Source organism: Acartia tonsa, chromosome 5, assembly GCF_053477335.1.
Source record: "Acartia tonsa isolate MP-2025a chromosome 5, ASM5347733v1, whole genome shotgun sequence".
Taxonomy (NCBI): Eukaryota; Metazoa; Arthropoda; class Copepoda; order Calanoida; family Acartiidae; genus Acartia; species Acartia tonsa.
Window position 1 is genome coordinate 52,692,833 of NC_137264.1, and position 22,005 is coordinate 52,714,837.

The 22,005-nt window shown below is 32.3% G+C and overlaps 1 protein-coding gene across 1 annotated transcript; it reads right to left on the bottom strand.

Moving 5' to 3' along the window:
• Positions 1-594: 594 nt before the first annotated feature.
• On the bottom strand, positions 595-12,497 carry LOC145320203 (uncharacterized). The gene is made up of 17 exons (XM_080162642.1): positions 12,263-12,497; positions 11,833-11,894; positions 9,244-9,282; positions 8,607-8,674; positions 7,452-7,495; positions 6,844-6,921; positions 6,314-6,372; positions 5,872-5,953; positions 5,756-5,802; positions 5,157-5,236; positions 4,946-4,984; positions 4,199-4,250; positions 3,146-3,265; positions 2,444-2,498; positions 1,383-1,434; positions 991-1,026; positions 595-697 (listed from the first exon to the last, which is right to left on the bottom strand). Exons 1-17 carry the CDS (start codon positions 12,375-12,377, stop codon positions 595-597), a joined length of 1,131 nt encoding a protein of 376 aa, XP_080018768.1. The 5' UTR covers positions 12,378-12,497.
• Positions 12,498-22,005: the final 9,508 nt, after the last annotated feature.

Consider the following 22,005-nt stretch of genomic DNA (forward strand, 5'->3'; position numbering starts at 1 on the left):
CAAAAGGGGACTATGCACGAACTAGAGCAAGTGATTTTGACCACCTTCCAGCATTGAACCTGAGTATATTTAAGTGAATATACAAGGTTTAGGTTTAACATAGGCAAATTGACTAAAAGAATTAAGTTTCATCATGGTTTTATTTGAAAAAACTTTAAAATGTTTAGCTTGTTTAGTGCAATTTCATCAAATGTTTTGTTGAGTTTATAAAATAAGATAACACGGCAATAAAACAAGTTAGCACATCTTTTTGCTAAATAGACATTTTTCATCGAAATTATGTACTTTTGTGACAAAACTTTTGAAACAACAGATTGAACTCAACAAAACATTTGACAACAATTCACAAGAAAGCTTATCATATCAAAGTTTTTTCATATAAAACCATGGTAAAACTTAATTTGTCGAAATAACTATATTAAACATAAACCTAGTATATTCATCAAAAAAAATATTCAGGGTCAAAGCTGAGAGGTCCTTAAAATCACTTGCTCGCTTCGTCCAAAGTCTCAGTTTACCTTTTTTAATCGTAAGACATTTTAATACAATAAAGGCAAATTATTCTTATATGTATATATTTTTATTACAAATAAATCACAGTTGTCTAACATTATACTTTTGAACAATATCTTTTCTTACAAAGAGATCATTTTGATTCTTGGAGCCGTTGGAGTTAAATTTATTATTCTTGTCATATCTGAAAATAAACAGGGATGGAACAATGGATGATAGATTTAAATGTCTCGCTATTGTGATTGATAATTTTCACAATATTATGAATTTAAATGTTATACACTTTTCCATGAAATAAATCTTTCAAAGCCAAACATTATATGTGGTATTGTGGAATTAATCTACTATACTCCCTCATTTGTTAAAAGTTAAAAGTTTGTTAAAGTTTTTTGGCTTGTGTAAAATTATCATACAGACGGATGGACTAGTCCTAATTGTAAAGAAGCTTCGCTTTAAAAGAAATTGTTTATGATGTACCTTAAATAAATGTTATGATCGTTTCTGTGATCAAACCTAAAATATAATATTTTTTTTATCGCATTGTATCATAGACAGATCTTCGCTGATAATAAAAAATTTTAGGATCAAAAATACCCTTCTGGTGAATTGGGTGTAAAAAAAAAGATTAAGATTGACTTTTCATAGTAGTGGGGACACAAAGCTATCATTGCATTTCCAGTATGGCTTCGAAACCGATTGATATCCGCTGGATTAGAACCAGTTCTAAGCAATACTGAAAAATCATGTATCGTATCGTACTATATCCAGTTTTCTACGAATATAAAATTGTACAACCTCGGGTTTAACAAAACCGGTTTAATCTTATAATTGTACATTTTTTTATCCGCGGATTTCAAATTTAAATATACCTTTCATATCCTTGTTCTTTCATATAACTAATTATCTTCTCTCTTGATGAATCTAAAGATAAAAAATGAATATCTCATTCATTTCCGCTGGCATAAAACCGGCTATGAATATATTTCTATATACATTGTCGATTGAAAGAAAGAAAATTTTATAACATTTGAATTTCTAAGTTTTTTTATATAAAAAATATTGGTGATTTCCCTCAAAGTAATTTAGCAAGCAACCCCACTGTTTTCAAATTTTGAAATAAATTAAAAACAAGGATGACAACATCCATAAGTAGCGAAGCTCAAAAACGATGAAGGGATATAGAGAAACATTTAATATAGAGCAGTGTCATACAATAAATTGTATAAAATGGAAAAATCACGAAATCTTTAAAATCATGAAAACTTAAAAATCTAGGAATCGATCTACAGTGCAATTTATAGACAAATATTAATGAAATTTGATGGAAATTTGTAGAATATAAGCATATTCAATCCCTAATAATCTCAGCCGTCAATCCTGAATAGGAATAGAGAAAATCACAAAAGCCTAAAAATCTAGGAACCTATCAAGCACCCCAATTTATTGATAAATCTTAATGAAACTTTTAAAAAATATAGAATGTAAAATTGATTAATCTATGAAAATTTCAGCCCTCTATCTTGAAAAGGAGTTGAGAAAATCACGAAAACGTAAAAATCTAGGAATCGATCTAGCACCCCAAATAACAGACAAAATAATGTATATATTAGATGGGCGTATATAATGGGAATCTACAAAAAATTTCAGCTGTCTGTCTTGAATAGGAGCCGAGAAAATCACGTTTCCCCCACTGCGTTACGGACCGACTAACTGACGGACAGACAAAGTGAATTATAGAGTAGCTTCGCTACTAATATTACGGATAGGGTACCTTGACCCAGCGGAGCTACCCAGTAATCAAAATAACCTAACCTAAGGAACACACAAAAAAACTACCCATTCTTACTTTCAATTTATTTTAAAATAAGGAGAGTTTTCTGTGCTCGCTAGGCACTTTGAGGGAAACCACCATAATACTTTTAAAGTTTACCTTTTTGAAAAATGCCTGCTAAATCTGTTTCTATATCTATAACCTCTATATCAACCTAGTGGAAAAATGAAAAATCATTTATTAAAACTAAATTAATGTCGAATTTTTTTGGCATTTCCGTTTTCTCTTCTTTTTCCATGCTTTATATGACTGTAAAGCATAAACTTGAGTGTGAGCTATAAAAATACCCATCCCCAAGAACTAGTTTTGGCCTTTAATAGCCCAAAATTGTTTAGGCAAAAGTTTTGAAACTTTTATTTTAATCATAGGAATGCCTATAGAATGCCAGTGAAAAGTGAAACAATCTATAATACGTAAGTAGAACGATGTCCGTGTGTCTATCTGTCTGTTTTTTTGTACCATAGGATCTCGCTAACCGCTGAACCGATCAGGTTCTGCTTTACAGGGTAGCTTCTCATTGGTCTTCGGAAGGTTTATAAATATTTTCTTGGGGGGTCAGACACCCTTAACCCCCCCCCCAAAAAAATAAAAATACCCCCCCCCCCCTTCAATTTTGTTTTTCTTTTTCAAAATAAAATTAGAATAGTGGGGTTGACAACCCCCCCCCCCAGAAAAAAATTCTCCTCCCCCCAAAATAAATTTAAAAAAAAAAGTTTTCTTTCAAATCTAAAATACGAAAAATTAGGTTGATCAAACCTCTTAGGGCAAAGCCATTAGCATCCATCATTTATAATTCATTACCTTATCCCAAGGAATAGTCCTCAAGACAGCAAGTTCAAATCCTTCAATGTCAAGAACAAACAGGTTGACCTTCGGATTCCCCAGGGATAGCAACAGGGAGTACAAGGGGAAACATTGAAGCTAAAAAATAAAAACAAAAATGTTAAGAATATTTATTCTCGTACGTAACGGATAGCTCTTTTCGTTAATTTAGGCATGTTAAAATTGTTCTATGGATTTCAAACTTTGCCTGATGATTCCTATAAGAGTTAGGTACGAGTTAGAAAGCGAAGCAACTCTATAATCATTACCAGAAAGTCCGTACGCCCATTTTAAACATGTTGCTTTTTAACTTTTTTAACATGAAATTTTTATGTGATAAGATTATCCGATTGGTTTGATTTTTGGAATACTGATTGCTAGGACAAAAAAGTACATTGTTATAAGCGAAGCATCTCTATAATCAAGTCCTAAAAATGTAAGTATGTCCTTAAACAATATCCTGTATTTAAACAGTTTCTCAGCAGATTTACATACAATTTTGCTTAGACTCTTACACATTTATATTCTGATTATTCAGTTCTTCCAATATACAAGTTTTAATGTTCGTTTGTCATACCATTTCAGAGCTTCGCTTTTATGGATGTTGTCAGCCTTGTTTATTCGTTCATTTATAATTATATTTTGTGGAAAATTATCTATAAAACAATATGATAACATAATTTTTGATAAGTTTTAACGTAAATTATTAAATGTAGGAATTTCTTACAAAAAAAAGAATGATGTTTTAAAAAAAAAACTAATGCTGATCAATCAGTTAAAGAACCGCGCAGAAATGGATTTTGCATAACACTTTTACTATACCATAAAGTTAGAAAACAGTAAAAGTGTCTGACTATGACGTCAGAAAAAATTAACAATTAACCAATGAGAGGCCGCTATATATTTTACCATTGTGAATACTGGCTTCTCATTGGTTAATTGTTAATTTTTTCTGACGTCATAGTCAGACACTTTTACTGTTTTCATAAAGTTAACATTATTTAATTCAATACGAGATAAATATTGTTTTACCTGTACAACAAAATTAGTATTTCCTGCTTCACTTGCAAAACCTGGAGTCACTCTACGTACAATGATATTTACATTAGGGTTGGGCCGGATACTTTTTTGGCCGGATACCGGATATCCGGCTGATTTCTAATGCCGGATATTTGGTTCCGGCCGGATATCTGGCCAACGTTCGATATCCGGCAAAATACCGGATATCCGGCCGGATAACCGGATATCCGGCCGGATAACCGGATATCCGGCGTCAAAAATCAGCCGGATATGCTGTAACCGGATAGTTTTAATATCCGGTATCCGGCCGGATATTGAAAATGCACGGATATCCGGCCCAACCCTAATTTACATGGTGATAGGGCAACGAATAATAAAGTAACCTTTCCCCCACAATTTGAATTGTAAATAAAAGTAAACCTATTGTAGCTGGTAAGTAATGAATAGAAATTTAGGTGCATTCCCAAAAGTGGCCGATTGAGCACGGACACCATCTCCTCTTTATTTTTAGAATATATTTGAAATAAGAGGTAGGTTTTTCTTATGCCTAACCCCTGTGTGTGCAAATACCTAGGATGCCCTAACCATGCGGGGCTACCCAGACCCCAATATTATCTAATCTAACCCTACTCTTAAAGTAATTAACAACCAAGCGAAAAAAAACTTCCCTCTTATTTTAATTGAGTATATAATAAGGTGAAATGAGATTATCAGTGCTGAAGAGGTTAATACAGCGCCAAAAAAAGACAATAATCTTACTTGAAGGCAGTATCATTAGAAACAACCACTGATCCTGCACTAAAATAAAAAGCTGTTTAAAAATAAAACAATAATTACCAGTTCCATTTTAATTCCGCACTAACAGGATAAAAAATATTTCATAATTTAAAAAAATAATCGAATATAAAAAATTTTACTTCAGAAAATATGGATTTCAAGTTAAACATGGATATAATTAAACAAAATATACCTTTCAATATTAAAGTTGGAAAAATAAGGTTTTGCTTTAGTTCCCAAACATGTTTGAATTAGGTAGGACTGACGGTTAACCTTAACATCAGAAATAAATTTCATGATAAAGATATTGGATAAGTTACTTTCGGGACAACGCTTCTTAAGAGGCGTTTCGTTGTATTTTCACAGCAGCCTTTCTCCTATTTCTTGCCCCGGCAGGAAGCCCTAAAAATGCGGGGAACTTAACCTAACCTAACATAACCTATCAAAAGCTACTGTGAAAATACGTAAGACGCCCCTTAAGAGGCGTTGTCAAGAAAGGGACTATACCCAAAGTTTTTGTTTAAAAATAGATAGATAAGTAAACATCAATAAAATTCTAAGTGAAATAATTCCAAATGATAAATCTGAAATAGAATTCAAATCAGATTACGTAAACCAACCAAAAAGACTTTCGGGGGAAGATAAAAAGTCACAGACAGCCATAGTAGATGTTGGTTGTAGCTGAAACCTTTCTTGCTGGATGGGTTATGTAAGCTAAGGCGAGGTTTATGATAAACAGTGTGTCTCAATACGGGTGACGAGCCCTGGTATGATTTAAAAACAAATACTTACACTTTTGCAATGATTAAAGGTTAATGGCATCGGCTCAACTAATATACCTAAAATAAATTTGTCAAAAGTGAAACTTTTCTGTGAGTTTTGAATCAATAGGACGATTATATCATTACCTGTCCAATTGTAAGCATTTTCAAATGGCAGTGTTATAGAATTTTCACAGTCTTGTGCCCCGGCTTCAAGAAAAAATCCATTCTAAAAGATACAAAGGATAACGGTTGTTCAATCAAAGGTCTGGTTAACTGCAATAGTTGGATATTAGTGCTTTCGGACCTACTATAAAGGTCTGGCCCTATGCTGCATGCAGTTATCCACCGTTCCCAGAGGTAATATTTGTCTTCGGCCATGTCAATCAATGGAAGGGTGTGTACAGGGCTCGGCAGCCGCGGCGAATCTTCAAATTTACTAAAATTCAAATGCTTTAAAATTTAATGAAAAGGGAGATGCCATATTTGGGACTGCCCTTCTGATATCAAAATTGTAAAATTGTGTATTTTCACGAGAGTATACATGCAGCTGACTCGCGACTGCCGAGCCCTGGATGTTTAGTCTTACCGTTTTCCCTTTAAAAACCATTTCAAGTAAATCTTTAGCTTGCTGCTGAGACTCAAACTCTAAAAATAAATAATAAAGGTGTAACTAAACACGAAGCAGATGTCAAGCGGCAGGTTTAAAATGAATAATTCACCATTTTGATGATTTTTTCACCAATTGCCAATGCCACTTTTAGTTTTAACCAATGTCATACAGTCTACAAAAAGTATTATACAATTTGATTGAATAATATATGATTTACAGAGTTTGTTAAATAAAAATTAATAAATATTTTAAAACTTCGTTTTGTTGTCTTACTTTTAAAAGCAAAGTCTTTGAATATTCAACTTAAGCGATAATTTTCAAATTATTATGGTCGGTACGTTAGTTTTTTTGCCCGCTGGTCCATAACGAATAGGTCTTTAATAGGTATGGTAGAATTTTCATATTGATTTCAAACTTAACGTCATAAATTTTCTTAGACTGACTAATTTGTTGACCTCGCAATTATGGATGTTGAAATTATTTGTAAAAATAAAGATAATTTGTACCTACTGCTGATATATTTCGTAGAGTATAAGTATTAGAACTCTTATTAGGTTTTATCATAAAATCTTCTTGTATTACATCTAAAAAAGTAATAGGATGTATTTGTTTGTGTGTATGTCTGTACCAAAGGATCTTGCTAACAGCTGAACCAATAAGATTTTCCTTTTCAATGTAACTTCTTATAGATCTGAATAGGTTATAACTATTTTGGGGAAGGGTAACCATGGTCGGGGGAGGGGATGATGTAAAGTCATAAGGGGGAGAGAGCTATCGCTATATTAACCAGCTGGGAGAAACATTTTGATCTTTAACTTTTTTGATAAGCAAATTTTGATGTGATTGATCTGATTTTTGGAATATTGATTCCTAGGACAACATACTACAATGTTATAAGCGAAGAATTGTTTTCATCCTTGTTACATATTGAAAAAGTACTTACCTGCTTTCAAACTTGTAAATCAATTGCTGAATATTACATGCATATTAAGCATTTTTCAGCCCTAAAATCCATTAAACATGGACACTGAGTCTATTAAATTAACTTACTAGTACTGAGGGACGTATATGGACAGAATATGATTATAGAGTAGCCACGTAAGAAAATACTTACACGTTAAATGCGGGTTATCAGCTTCAAGACAATTTAATAGTGGCCTAAATAATATTATTATCATTTATCCTATTGTATAAAGAAGTAAGTTTTTTGTCTTTAGCTTAAGCTTTCGATAACTACTGAACCGATTGAGTTATCCATTTTATGGAAGCTTCTTATAAGTTCCTGGAAGGATTTAGGCAATTTAATTTTTATATCTAAGTGTAGAGACATAGCATTATGAATACAATCATACTAACTACATTATACACCTTATCATTATTGTAAATACATGTCACCAGTATATTGTCCAATGGAAGGGCCAACAACATAACGTGTTATTGACCAATTCCGTATAGCCGGTGAGGCTATTAATCAATGCAATATTGCACTCCTCTGATTTCCGAAATAAATTATTATTATTATTATTATTGGTTTTAGACTGTTTTTCTATTTGCCTTACTCCTACTAATAAAGAGCTCCAATTCTGGGGGAAGGTAACACCACAAAAGCAAAGAGTTATCAGATGGTAGGACAAACTCTCTCTCTATCTTCTAGTTTAAAAGCGAAGCTTTTATATATATAATCAGGGTCGGTTAGTCTATCTGTACGTCCGTCTGTAACGATTATCTTTTTTTTTCGTGTAATGGTTAGCTCTTTTCGTTAATTTGAACATGTTAGATCTATCCCATAGATTTCAAACTTTGCATAATGATCCTATAACAGTTAGGTACGAGTTAGAAAGCGTAGAAACTCTATAAGCTTTACTAAAAAGTCCGTACGTTCATTTAAAACATGTTGAATTTTAACCTTTTTAACAGCGATTTTTGATGTGTTATAATTATCCTATTTATCTAATTTTTGGAATAATGATTAACAATTAACAAAGGTATCATGTCATAAATGAAGCATCTGTATAATTAAATTCTAATAATGTAAGTATGTCCCTAAACAATAAAATGTATTAAAGCAGTTTTGCAAAAAAAATACTTAAAATTTGTTTCTACATTTATATTCTGATTATTCAGTTCTTTCACTCTACAAGTGTTTATGATCTTTGTCCTACCATTCCAGAGCTTTGCTTTTATGTATGTTAGCATCCTTGTTCAATTAATTCTATTACTGCAAAAGCTACTGCACAACTAGATGTAAACATTCTTGTATTTATTTTACCTGTGTTTAAATTTTATTGATGTAAGATCTTTCTTTTCATAACTCAATATTTGTTGAAATATTTCAATCTAAAAATAGAAGTAGAAAATAAAAGGTTGTTTGTCTGTTCGTTCGTCTATTAATTGCTCCTATCGTCAATAAGATCATGAAAAAGGAATGTTATTACGTTTGGTAATTTTGGTATCTAACTTAGGTAATGTATGGAAGCTCTAAAGTAAGTCCGTCAGACCGTCCATGACATTAAGCTCTTTCCAGTAATTTAGAAATGTTAGAATTGTCTTATCGATTTCAAACTTTGCATGACGATTCCTTTATCAGTTGGTACAATTTAGGAAGCGTAGCAACACTAAAGGTAGGATGATTCCTATTACAAAAAGGTTTTATATCATAAGCAAGGCATCTTTATAAAGAAATCCTAAAGATTGTCCTTTTACTATATCTTGTATTTACGCAATTTTGAAAGAAATTTATGTCAAGTTTTGTTTATACGTTTACTAATTCATGTTCTAATTATTAAGTTCTAACACTACCAGTTATTTGCCGTTTTATTATTACTTCTGATTTTAGAACTTAGCTTTTATGAAAATTGTCACTCTTGTTTTTTTTTAAATTTAAATAATAGCTATTGTTTTTATACCTCAATATCTCTAAATTTAGATTCACCTTTCAATTCACCCTAAATTAAAATATAAAAAATATGTATGTATATAAACCAGGGACGTCCACAGGGGGGGGGGGGGGTAAACATATTTCTATTTTGGGATGCCGTTTTTTTTATATCCACCTTAAAATGAAAAATCATATATGTCCTTTATATAAAAAACTAGCGGCTTCACCCCTAGCCTCTAGGGGCTTTGCCCCAAGAGGTGATAAAAAAAATTAAGGTGAAATTCGTAAAAGGACCAAGGAAATCTTCTGCAATAAAAAAAAAAAAATGGGGGGGGATTTTTTTGTTTTTGGGGGGGTTGGGGTGTCCCACCCCCCAAGAAAATAGCTTAAAACCATCACAGGACCAATAGGTATAATCCCTGAAAAGTAGAGCCCAATCGGTTCAGCGGTTACTGAGATCTTAAGCTTCAGACGGACAGACAGACGGACAGACATCGTTCTACTTTGTATTATAGATTATAAATTTAATTTTTGGAGTACTGATTCCTAGGACAACAAAATACAATATTATAAGCGAGGCATCTCTATAATTAAGTTCTAGTCCTTTAAACAGTATCCTGCATTTAAAAGATTTTGCAACAAAATTTACGTGCATTTTTAAAAAACCTTTTATACGTTGATATTCTGCTTATTTATTTAGTTTTGACAATCTACAATTTTAATGTTCGTTTGTCTTACCGTTTTAGAGCTTTGCTTTTATGAAAGTTGTCATACTTGTTGTACAAAAGTAGAACTGTTACAGTATCTGAGGTGGATTCTTACAAAAATTTGCCCCACTAATTGCTTAGTGGGGCAAAATTGTTTTCGTGAAAAATCCACCAAAATCACATTAAAAATCTACAAAAATTAAACAAAATCATGGGGTTATTAACATATTAGATTTTAATGTGATTTTGGTGGATTTTTCACGAAACAATTTTGCCCCACTAAGCGATTAGTGGGGCAAATTTTTTTAAAGAATCCACCTGATGTATATTTTAAGGTAAATTTCAATAACTGAATGTCTAAGTGAAAATTTGTTCAAGGGCAGGTAGCCTCTTCCCCCCCCCTCCCCAATGAGAAATGGATCAAGCATAATGGATATACCATTTGCATACTATTTGCTTCAATTCAATAGATATAGAACATCTATATGTTAAATCTGGCCACATAAACCGTCAAACTTATAAAAGTAATTCTAGTTTTTTTTAGTTATATGTTTCAAGTTATACGAGCGATGAAAATTTTCTATGATTTTATTTCTAGAAAGCTAACTTTCTCCTAAGAAATTCAACTATTCATAGCTAATTTATCATATGTAAATGTCATGTGCTTCAAGATTTAATTTACCCAAGTAGTGCTTTATCCTAAGAAATGCGACTATTTGTAGCTGACTCATTAAGCGAACAAAATGAAAAAAAATGCCTTTTAAAGATTTGTGCACATTAAAACCAATAACATTCCGCTCTGTTATCATATTGGCTGATTTAGATTGTGTGTCTCTAGAATATATATATTTTAAATTGAAAATGTCAGGGGATGAACTGAAATTAGTTTCCGAATGTGAACACATTTTCCTAGGTGTTTCCCAATCCTATCTCAATATTTGCTACTAGCTAAAAAACCTTCAAACTACAAAAAAAAAAATCAAAATTTGAATGTATTAACGATTTATACATTATACATTCAAAGTTTTAATTTTTCAAATTTTGATTTTTTTTTGGAAGTTTGATGGTTTTTTAGCTAGTAGCAAATATTGAGATAGGATTGGGAAACATCGAGGAAAATGTGTTCACATTCGGAAACTAATTTCAGTTCACCTGTCAGGGGGTCTACGCAGGGAGTAAGGGAGGGGACAATGGATAATTTCTAGACTTTGGGTACTTTGGGTAATGTGCAAGAATTTAGCAGGTTCTGACTTAATTTGTATACTAGTGCATTGTTGCCGCTAAATCGCTGAGTTAGTTTTGAATATAGCAGACAGAAAATTTTTTTTATGAGATGGCTGGTTTTAACAATTTTTTTCTCTCCAAAAAATATATTTTCATATCTAAAAACTTTATTGTGATATTTGTGTAATAAACAACCTAAGAACCCTTAAATTTAATTCTTGTATATAGTGGCATTTCAAAATTTAGGAATACGGGGTGAACTAGTTCCAGGGATGATTTTTCTAGTAATTAATTACAGAATGGTTATGTCAGTCTGATGTACTGGTAATCTAATTTTCAAATGAATGCTTTTTTCTTAGTATTTTTTTCTTATTTTATAGTTTTCTAAATTTGACTACAATTTTCTTCAAAATTTCTGGATAAATCTGGATTTCATGGTCTTTCAGCAAAACTCTTAAATTGAATTAATTTCCCATTGTCCCCTCCCTTACTCCCTGGGGTTTACGCATAGCTTATATATTACAAATTATAAAACATTTATCTCCTTGAATATATGGCATTAAATAAAAAGACCTCGATTCCCCCCCCCCCCCCCACTCCAAAAAGATATATATCTTTTAACTTTATAACAAACATAGGGCAAACTAAATTATCATCTTTGTATCTAGATATACATACATACTTACTCTAAGATATTTTTGAACTTGATGACAATCTATTCCATAATTATTCCATGGGCCGTCTTTTACTAAAAATAACTCGGTTTCAAAAGATTAAAATGAAACATCAAACTGCACAGAGATATCCATACGAGCGTTATTTTACTGCGCGCATCGAAGAGAGACATGAACATTACATACATACATATTTTGTAAGAGTATGAAACAAAACTTATTAACCCTCAATAGTCGGTCCACCTTCCTGGCCTTTATATGACAGGTGGCAGCTGACATAGCAGCAGTAGGAACAATTTTAAACGTCTTTATTTATGACGCGGAATCGGAGCGAGATTATAGAACCTATCAACTGCCTGACGACCAGCGGATACAATACGTGTTGAGACACGGTCGCAGGTTTTTACTTGAAAACTTAAACTTAGAAAATACCAAATCAAACCTGGCAGCAATTTCTGAATTAGAATAAATCCAAAAGAACCAACGCATAGTAGTAATGAAATACTTCTCATATAAAATTTAATATTCCTACGACCAATTTTCATATTCTTTATCATGAAAATATATCTGAAAACAACATCTATTTTACCTAATCGTCCCAGGAAGCAATATTTGAAAAATAAAGGGAAATAATAATAAAATTATCTTATTTGTAATACAAAGTAGAATGATGTCTGTCTGTCCGTCCGTCTGTCTGTCTGTCTGTCTGTCCGTCTGTCTGTCCGTCTGTCTGTCCGTCTGTCTGTCCGTCTGTCTGTCCGTCTGTCTGTCCGTCTGTCTGTCTGTCTGTCTGTCCGTCTGTCCGTCTGTCCGTCTGTCTGTCCGTCTGTCCCTTAAGATCTCAGTAACCACTGAACCGATCGGATTCTACTCTTCAGGGTATATACCTATTGGTCCTGTGGTGGTTTTAAGCTATTTTCTTGGGGGGGGGGGGACACCCCCAAACCCTCCAAAAAAAAAAAAATCCCCACCCGCATTTTTAAAAAAAGAATTTGCTGAAGATTTCCTTGGTCCTTTTATGAATTTCGCCTTAATTTTTTTAAAATCACTTCTTGGGGCAAAGCCCCTAGATACTAGAGGCGAATCCGCTAGTGCCTAAAATAACAATAATATCTATCCGTTCAAAAGGATGGGATGACCCTAAATGTAAATTTATATCCGTATTTTTATGACCTATTTGACACTATTGGCTTCGCCCCTAGCCTCTAGGGGCTTTTTCCCCCAGAGGTAATTAAAAAATAAAATTAAGTACCCCCACTAAGGTAACCCCACTACTTTCTGTTAAAAAAAATTAATTACCCCCACTTTCTATTTAAAAAAAAAAAAAAATGGGGGCGGGAATTTTTTTGTTTTTTGGGGGGTTGGGGGTGTCCCCCCCTCCCCCCCCCAAGAAAATAACCTAAAACCACCACAGGACCAGTAGGTATATACTCTGAAGAGTAGAATCCGATCGGTTCAGTGGTTACTGAGATCTTAAGGGACAGACAGACGGATAGACGGTCAGACGGATAGACGGTCAGACGGACAGACATCAAGCTACTTTGTATTATAGAAAGACACCCTGCCAAAAAATAGCTTAAAACCTTCCCAGGACCTAGCAGAAGCTTCACTGTAAAGGAGAACAATATTGGTTCATCGGTTAGCGAGATCCTTCGGGACAGACAAAAAACACTTACTACTATATATAATAGGATATGTTCAAAAGCTTATTACTAATTTGGTTTTGAAAATCCGTGACACTGACCGACCATTTTACAAGTTCCTGTGCCGTGTTGTTCACAAATTAAATTCAACTTAAAATTTCACATTTTTAAACTTATTACGTGTCACGACTTCTGTAAAAATGTTTCAAATTATTGATAAATTAATAAGGAAATACGTAAGCAAAAAAGACCACTTGACAAAAGACAGGTTTTTTAATACTAATCCTGCAGTCTTAGATTACAATTTGAACCATGTAATGAAAAACGTCGTGGTCCCACGACTTGTAAAATGTTCATTCTGGTGTAACAATGGATATAGAATACGTGGATATTGGGAGAAATTCTTGTATACCCTGATTCCTCTCAGCTGGCTAATTAATATTACCCTCCCCCCCATTATGAATATACCCATGACCATGGAAAGAACGTATTGATCAATAATTAAGTTCTGTATTAGCAACCTTGATTAACGACAAAAATACCCCTGTTACAATATCCACATATTCTTCATCCATTATTTTGTAGAGTCTGGTATAACCTATGGAGAAAGTGGCCTGCAGTACATATTACTGAATTCAAAAGGTTAATGAACACGTTCTCACAAAAAAACCGTTGGTTACTTTAACCATATCTTTATTGGATGTAACTTTTCTGCAAATAATTTTAATTTATATATGGTTGGGGGGGGGGGGGGGATTTTTTCTAGGGGCAATTTCTCTTAGGTGGGTGATGCTTCCCTCCAACCAAAATAGTTATAAACCTTCCCAGGACCTCAGAAAAGCAACCCTGTAAAGTTGAAGCAAATCGGCAACAGACAAACATTCTTTTATTTCGCTTTTTATGGAGGTTAGCGTTTTTGTATGTTATACAGACAATATAATAAAAAAATTTTCTTTTTTTTTGAAAATCATTTAGATCTGTAATGACTTGCTTTTTTTAGTAGCGAAGCAACTCTATGATTCTAAATGTCAGTCCGTCTATATGCCTGTCCTAAGATTTTCAATACTGGTGAGCATCCAGTATATAATTTACTTGGTGTGTCGGTCTGTCGGTTATGCATGCAACAAAAGACCAAAACATTAATTTCATAATTTTATTATCTTTTCTTATGACACTCAATATCTGATAATTTACTTATTCCGTTGGTCCATCCCAGGGAAGGAGGGGACATTGGTCTATTTATTACACTGGTCCCCAAAGTTTTATAATAACGTTTTCTTGTTTGTTGGCTTAGCAACTTTTGGGACTTCATTGAATTCTAATTAGATGGTTTATTATCATATTTCTTTTTTTATAAAAAGAAGAAAACTTAATACAATTAAATGAATGTTAAAATAATTTTCCTCAAACGCAAGCACTTATATCCATGTCTGTACGTCTGTCCTTCAGGCTTCTATACAGCTTCTTTTTAAGATAGACGGCTGAAATCTTTTGTGAAGATTCTCCATGCGTACCCAGTATATGGTTTACTTAGCCCTATAATTGGGGTAGGCCCGACTGTCCGTAACGGATAGCTTTTTTTGTTAAGTTGGTCCTTATCCTAATGATAAGATTTTTGGAATAAGGAATCGGATTCCTAGGATAACAAAGTACAATGTTGTAAATAATCGGAAAGACTTGAGTAGCAGCTAGAAAAGCGACTTTATGGAATTTTCAAATATACCGACATTTCCTAATTATATATTAGTAGTGTAACACGTCATGGAGGGAGTTGATATTTAGCTGTTTATTACACTAGTCCCCAAAGTTTATAGTTATGATAACGTTTCCTTATTCGTTGACTTTGTGGACAATTATTGAATTTTGATTGGTTAGTTTATTAAGGAGGGTCTCAACGTTTCAACCATTAATTGTAACCTACATATGGTAAATTTTGTGTATCATCATTTGAGATGTACAATACATCCATTTATAGGCCATTGTCCTATCCCTTTAGATCCCTGATTGCACGTATATAGTTGCATGACTAGACAATATTGGAGGAAAAAAGAGAAAACACTGCCTTATATAATCATGGACATATACAAGTTTTATCAAAAAGACGATCTTATCCAATAGTTTCCTCGTTAATTTAAAAATTGGGAATGGTCGATTCTCCCACCCCAACGAAAATAAATCACCCCCGCCCCCCCCCCCCCCAAATGTTTTACTTTTTCTTTTTGAAACTAAAATAAAAAATCGGGGTTAGAATTCAACACCCACCTCCTAGGGTGCCCCTAGAGGCCTCTAAGGGCGTAGCCGCTGAAGATAAATAAAGAGGGTCAACAATGCTTCAACTAATAGCGCAGCTACTCTATTACTCGGATCGGTTTATCAGATACTCAAATCCATTGACGCTCACAGTTTAAAATAGACATTCAATACATTTATTCAACAAGGATGACAACTTCCAACAATTTAAAGCTCTAATTCAGCAGGAAGGACTAACAAACAGTAACTCTTGTAGAGTATCAAAACTTAATAAGCAGAACATTTAGACGAAATTGTACATTTTGTTGCAAAATTGCATGTATATAAAATACAGTAAAAGGACATACTTTAATTTTTTAATTTGAATATTGCAATTGAAATCCTTATTTTTATTCTAATTAATAATACTTTTTTCGAATGTATAAAATTTTTTTTAGTATTGTTTTTAAGAAATCCTTTAACTCTTGGTGAGTACAGTAATATACAGGGTGTTTCAAGAGAAATGCGTTTTTTAAAAACTTAATTAGGCATAGAAAATGAAACAATTATATAAAATGCTTTATATACTTGGAAAACTTATTCGCAATTTGAATTTTAAAAATGAGGGCATTTTTTTCACAACCTTTAATTCTGTAAATCTTCAAAAATAAGGTTTTTGGAAAAACCGGTTTTTAAGGCATAATTTGTCAAAAAAAATCATTTTTAAATTGTTGAAACATAAATGTCCCAGAATAGGTTTTCCAAAAATATAAGTGTTTTATATAATTGTTTCATTTTCTGTGCCTAATTAAGTTTTTAAAAAACGCATTTCTCTTGAAACATCCTGTATAAATAACTCATACCAACATGGTATGAAGACCAAAAAAAGTATGAGAGGGGAGGGCAATTTTTTTCTGCCGTGCTGTTATCCGTTACCATCAATAACCTACAAAAGCCCTTTTCAGTAGAACCAATCAGTACAGTGGTTAGTTGCATACTTTAGCGGATGCGCCCCTATTATTTAGGTGCTCCGTATTCAAAGGGGCAAGAAGGAGTAGAAAAATTACATGGCTTAATTTAAAAATAAAATAGAATAAACCACCCCAGGAACCGATCTTAATAATCCTTAAAAAGAACTCAATCAAATATAAAAATATTAAGCTGTAGACAAAAAACTTACAACTAGAATGTTGTGTTATTTATTCCATTAATGGTCCACATTAGACTATAAAAGTTTTAAAGATTTTTAATCAATATAATAGATTTGAAATCTGCATAAAATTTTAAGGATTTTTTATAAAATTCGTTTTTTATATAATTCTTTATTTAAAGGCGCAAATACAAATTAAGTTAAATAATTTTGAGATCTGTGATTGGTGGATTGAAAACTATCTGCGCTCTGATTGGAGAAGCTTAAGTGACGTACATCATTCAACCAATTAGAGCGTAGGTAGTTTCCAATCCAGCTATCCTATTGGTCAAAATTTATTAACTTAAATCGTATTTGCGCCTTTAAATAAAGAATTATATAAAAAACGAATTTTATAAAAAATCCTTAAAATTTTATGCAGATTTCAAATCTATTATATTGATTAAAAATCTTTAAAACTTTTATAGTCTAGTCCACATTCTTGTATTCACTTTCAGAGACAGAGAGAGATAGAGAGGGCAATGGGCTGTTTATTACACTGGTCCCCAAAGTTTTATAATAACGTTTTTGAATTCGTTGGCCTAGCAACTTTGGGGACTTAGGTAAATTTTGATTGGTTGGTTAAGTAAGTTAAGTGTTCAAACGTTTCAACCACTAATTTTAATCAACAGAAGGGATAATTTTGTGTATCATCGAATGGGATGTACATCAATTTATCGGCCATTGTCTTATCCCTTTATATTCCTGATTCACTTTACTAACTAAATAATTGTGTGGTTACAAGTATTTACAACTATTTACAGATACAACAACAATCACAACATACAAACCAGTCGAGCCTCAAAAAAAATCAGATGAACTAAAAATCACAGCCTAAAATATTGAATAATCAGAAAATTCTTAAAGTTTGATAAAAATTTGGGTATAATTCCCAGTAAATACTTAAACAGTGTTCCAATTCGTCGTAGGAATCACCACATTCAAATAGAGCTGATAAGATATTATTTTAAAAAGTGATGTCTTAATAAAAAATGCTTAACACTGTATGTCCATCAACGCAATGAGTGAAATATGATTTTCTTGGCTGTTATCTAAGAAAGACGGCTAAATTTTTGTATGAGTTTACCTATGTTCATCATCATGCTCTAAGTACAACTGTTATCAGAGATAAGCTGCTGATTTTTTCAAATTGAACAAATTATGCTAACCAATAGTCATCTAATCTATGATATTTTGATCCTTGGTTCTACTGTAATGCTCTAAAGGACATAAAACTTCTTAAGAAAACAAACTTTTCTCGGCTATTACACAATATAGATTGCTGAATTGTACTTTGGTATGCTATAGTATTTATACTCAATAACTCACTTCGCCAATTTGTATTTCAATTGTGTTGTTTGGATTTTAGGCTTCGCTACTTCTGTTCAGCTAGCTATAATGTATAACCAACAAGCGAATTAATTATTTAACCCTATTTCACCATACTTGCTAAAAACCTGATTTTTGATGAACTGAAATTAGTTTCCGAATGTGAACACATTTTCCTAGGTGTTTCCCAATCCTATCTCAATATTTGCTACTAGCTAAAAAAACCTTCAAACTTCAAAAAAATCAAAATTTGAATGTATTAACGATTTATACATTATACATTCAAAGTTTTAATTTTTCAAATTTTGATTTCAGTTCACCTGATTTTTGGATGATACAATTGTTAGTACCAAAACATTCATACTATGGTAATTGATGTATTATTACATGGATATTACACCAGATCTTCATGTACTCCAATAAAAGAATTAGACTCGCAGCCTGCTAAAATAACAATACCCCCCATCCTATATCTTATTCCCTCAACTCCTACTGAATGAAGGAACTTACCAATAAATGAGTACCATACCATGAAATTTTCATATAAGATAACCATATCAATAAAAAAAATTGACTGTATATATAAACGTAGATAATATTCATTCAATTCATTTATCATTGTTGTTCTTTTTATGTATTTACATACATAAATAAATCTAATCTACTCTAAAAAAAAAAAATGACGACAATTTTCTCCTGTCAATGTATCCAAATATACTATATCCATTAATATTATGAATTATGATGTGTTACGTGTTAAGTTATTATTGGTTGAATTATTATGTTGGATATGTTCTAGATGCATAACCTCTAAATCAGATCATAGGAAAAAAGATAAAGGACAATCAGGCCATATTATTGATTAGAAAGTGTACAGATTTTGATACAAAAGGACAATTATTTTTCGTATCGATTCTACTCTATAATTCACTTTGTCCGTCCATCCGTCTGTCCGTCAGTCAGTCCGTCAGTCCGTAACGCTATGGGGGAAATGGGATTTACTCAGCTCCTATAAAAGATAGAATGCTGAAATTTTTTGACAACATTCCCATTAATAAGGAGCACAATTGACTATAAAACATCATTTGCGGTTGGACCGATTTTTAGCAGGTTTTAGGCTATTTTTATATTTTTCACATTTTTCTCCATATCTTCAGTGTTTATGGTCTGATTTTCAAAATTTTTTTTAGTTACAGATATCAAAATTAAATTTCCTGTCGTTTAAAGAAACAATCATGAAGGCCAGACTGCCTTTTTAGCAGGTTTGAGGCTATTTTTATATTTTTCACATTTTTCTCCATATCTTCAGTGTATGGTCCGATTTTCAAAATTTTTTCAGTTATAGATATCAAAATTAAATTTTCTGTCTTTTAAAGAAGACAACCATGACGGTCAGACTGCCTTTTCAGCAGGTTTTAGGCTGTTTTTTTTTATATTTATAACATTTTTCTCCATATCTTCAGTGTTTATAGTCCTTTTTTTAAATTTTTTTAGTTGTTGATATCAAAATTAAATTTCCTGTCTTTAAAGGAAATAACCATGACGGCCAGACAACCTTTTTGGCAGGTTTTAGGCTATTTATAAATATATTTAACACTTTTTTCCATATCTTCAGTGTATATGGTCCGATTTTCCAAATTTTGAAAGTTTATAAGGATTTAAAAATTAAATTATTTGTCGTTTTAAGAAAACAACCATGGCGGCCAGACTGCCTTTTATCAGGTTTTTGGCTATTTTTATATGTTTTACATATTTCCCAAAATCTTTGTTTATTTTGATCCAATTTTCAAACTTTTATGGGATATCTGTATCAAAATAATTTTTCCCATTGTTATGAGCATCTTTAATATAATTTACTTTGACCATCGTCATCATACAAAATAAAACAAGGTTTCATATTTATTTTATCCAATAAATCTATTCTTGATTTTAGTAAAACCTTTTAAATCTACCTGTACGTATTCCCATCTATGATTTTTTGTGCTTCGCTACTTATGGATGTTGTCATCCTTGTTTAAATTTCATTTAGTGTAAATATTAACATTTATTAGGATAAAGCTTAACTTGGATTTATATATCATGTAAATATTTCTTCCCTCGTATAATATGGGGCATATGACATAATTTTTTAGTGTGTCTTAATGAAAAAAATGGAATGATAAAGTCTTTAACTTTTTTTCCTAAAACTAACGTTTTCTGTTTAATTTTGAGCGGATTTTTTACGACAGAATGGCAATTGAAGCCCTTTGAAAAATTAAACCTCTAATTACTCTCCCACTGGGCACATTTAGCATTGTGAGGGGCAAAAATAGGAAAGAAAACTTCAAAGGCCACCACCAAAGGAGCATAAAAAACAGTGGGGTAACTTCAAAGTTAATAGGTCAGAATTTTGATCATGATGATGTCAACATAAAATCTTCTTTAAATCTTCTCGATGGTGAAATACAAAATTTGCCCCCCAACGACAGCTGAAAAAGGCAATTTAATAAAGGTTGTGTTATTTTGCCCCCCAAATCAATTTTCGATTTAGTTTGCTTGTATGTTATACCTTATTCCTGAGAGTAGGTATGTCACTAAAATTAGATAAATGACAATATATTGTAATTAAGTAAAAGTTTCATGTCCAGACAATGAGAAAATTAACAAAAAAGATCATTAATCCTTTTTTAGAAGCGAAGCTACCCTTTGATTGCCGATATATGTCAGAGGAGTCCTAACTGTGCATGCATGGTAATGAGCGCCTGTTAGTGGGCCAAGTCATTCCCCCTACTCTGACTATTTATATTAAGCACCTGACCTAGCAGCAGTAGGAACCATTTTTGACGTCTTTTCTTTAGTTATGAGGCGGTGTCAGGCAGAGATTCGAACCTTTCACCTCTCTAAAGATAAGAGGAAGCGCTACGTGTTAATCCACAGTCGCGGGTTTTTAAAAAACGAAGCTACTTTATATATTGTCTGTATGTCTGCTTGTGATAATTTGTGGTCCTATTTTAAGTACTAATCCTTCAACATTTGTAAAAAAGAGGAAAATAACCTTTAACATGAGGACAAGGGCAAGCCCCACCAAGCTCGGTAAATGACATGGGCATATGTATACTGGTAAGATTAACTAAATAAAAACTAAATAAGCCTAAGTCTATATTTATACTAAAAGTAAAGAAATTAAAATTTTAGTTTTATCCCGCAAAGGTTAGTAACATAGTAACAAAGGTTAGTAACATAGTAACAAAGGTTAGTAACATAGTAACAAAGGTTAGTAACATAGTAACAAAGGTTAGACATAGTAACAAAGGTTAGTAACATAGTAACAAAGGTTAGTAACATAGTAACAAAGGTTAGTAACATAGTAACAAAGGTTAGTAACATAGTAACAAAGGTTAGTAACATAGTAACAAAGGTTAGTAACATAGTAACAAAGGTTAGTAACATAGAAACAAAGGTTAGTAACATAGTAACAAAGGTTAGTAACATAGAAACAAAGGTTAGTAACATAGTAACAAAGGTTAGTAACATAGTAACAAAGGTTAGTAACATAGAAACAAAGGTTAGTAACATAGTAACAAAGGTTAGTAACATAGAAACAAAGGTTAGTAACATAGTAACAAAGGTTAGTAACATAGAAACAAAGGTTAGTAACATAGTAACAAAGGTTAGTAACATAGAAACAAAGGTTAGTAACATAGTAACAAAGGTTAGTAACATAGTAACAAAGGTTAGTAACATAGTAACAAAGGTTAGTAACATAGTAACAAAGGTTAGTAACATAGAAACAAAGGTTAGTAACATAGTAACAAA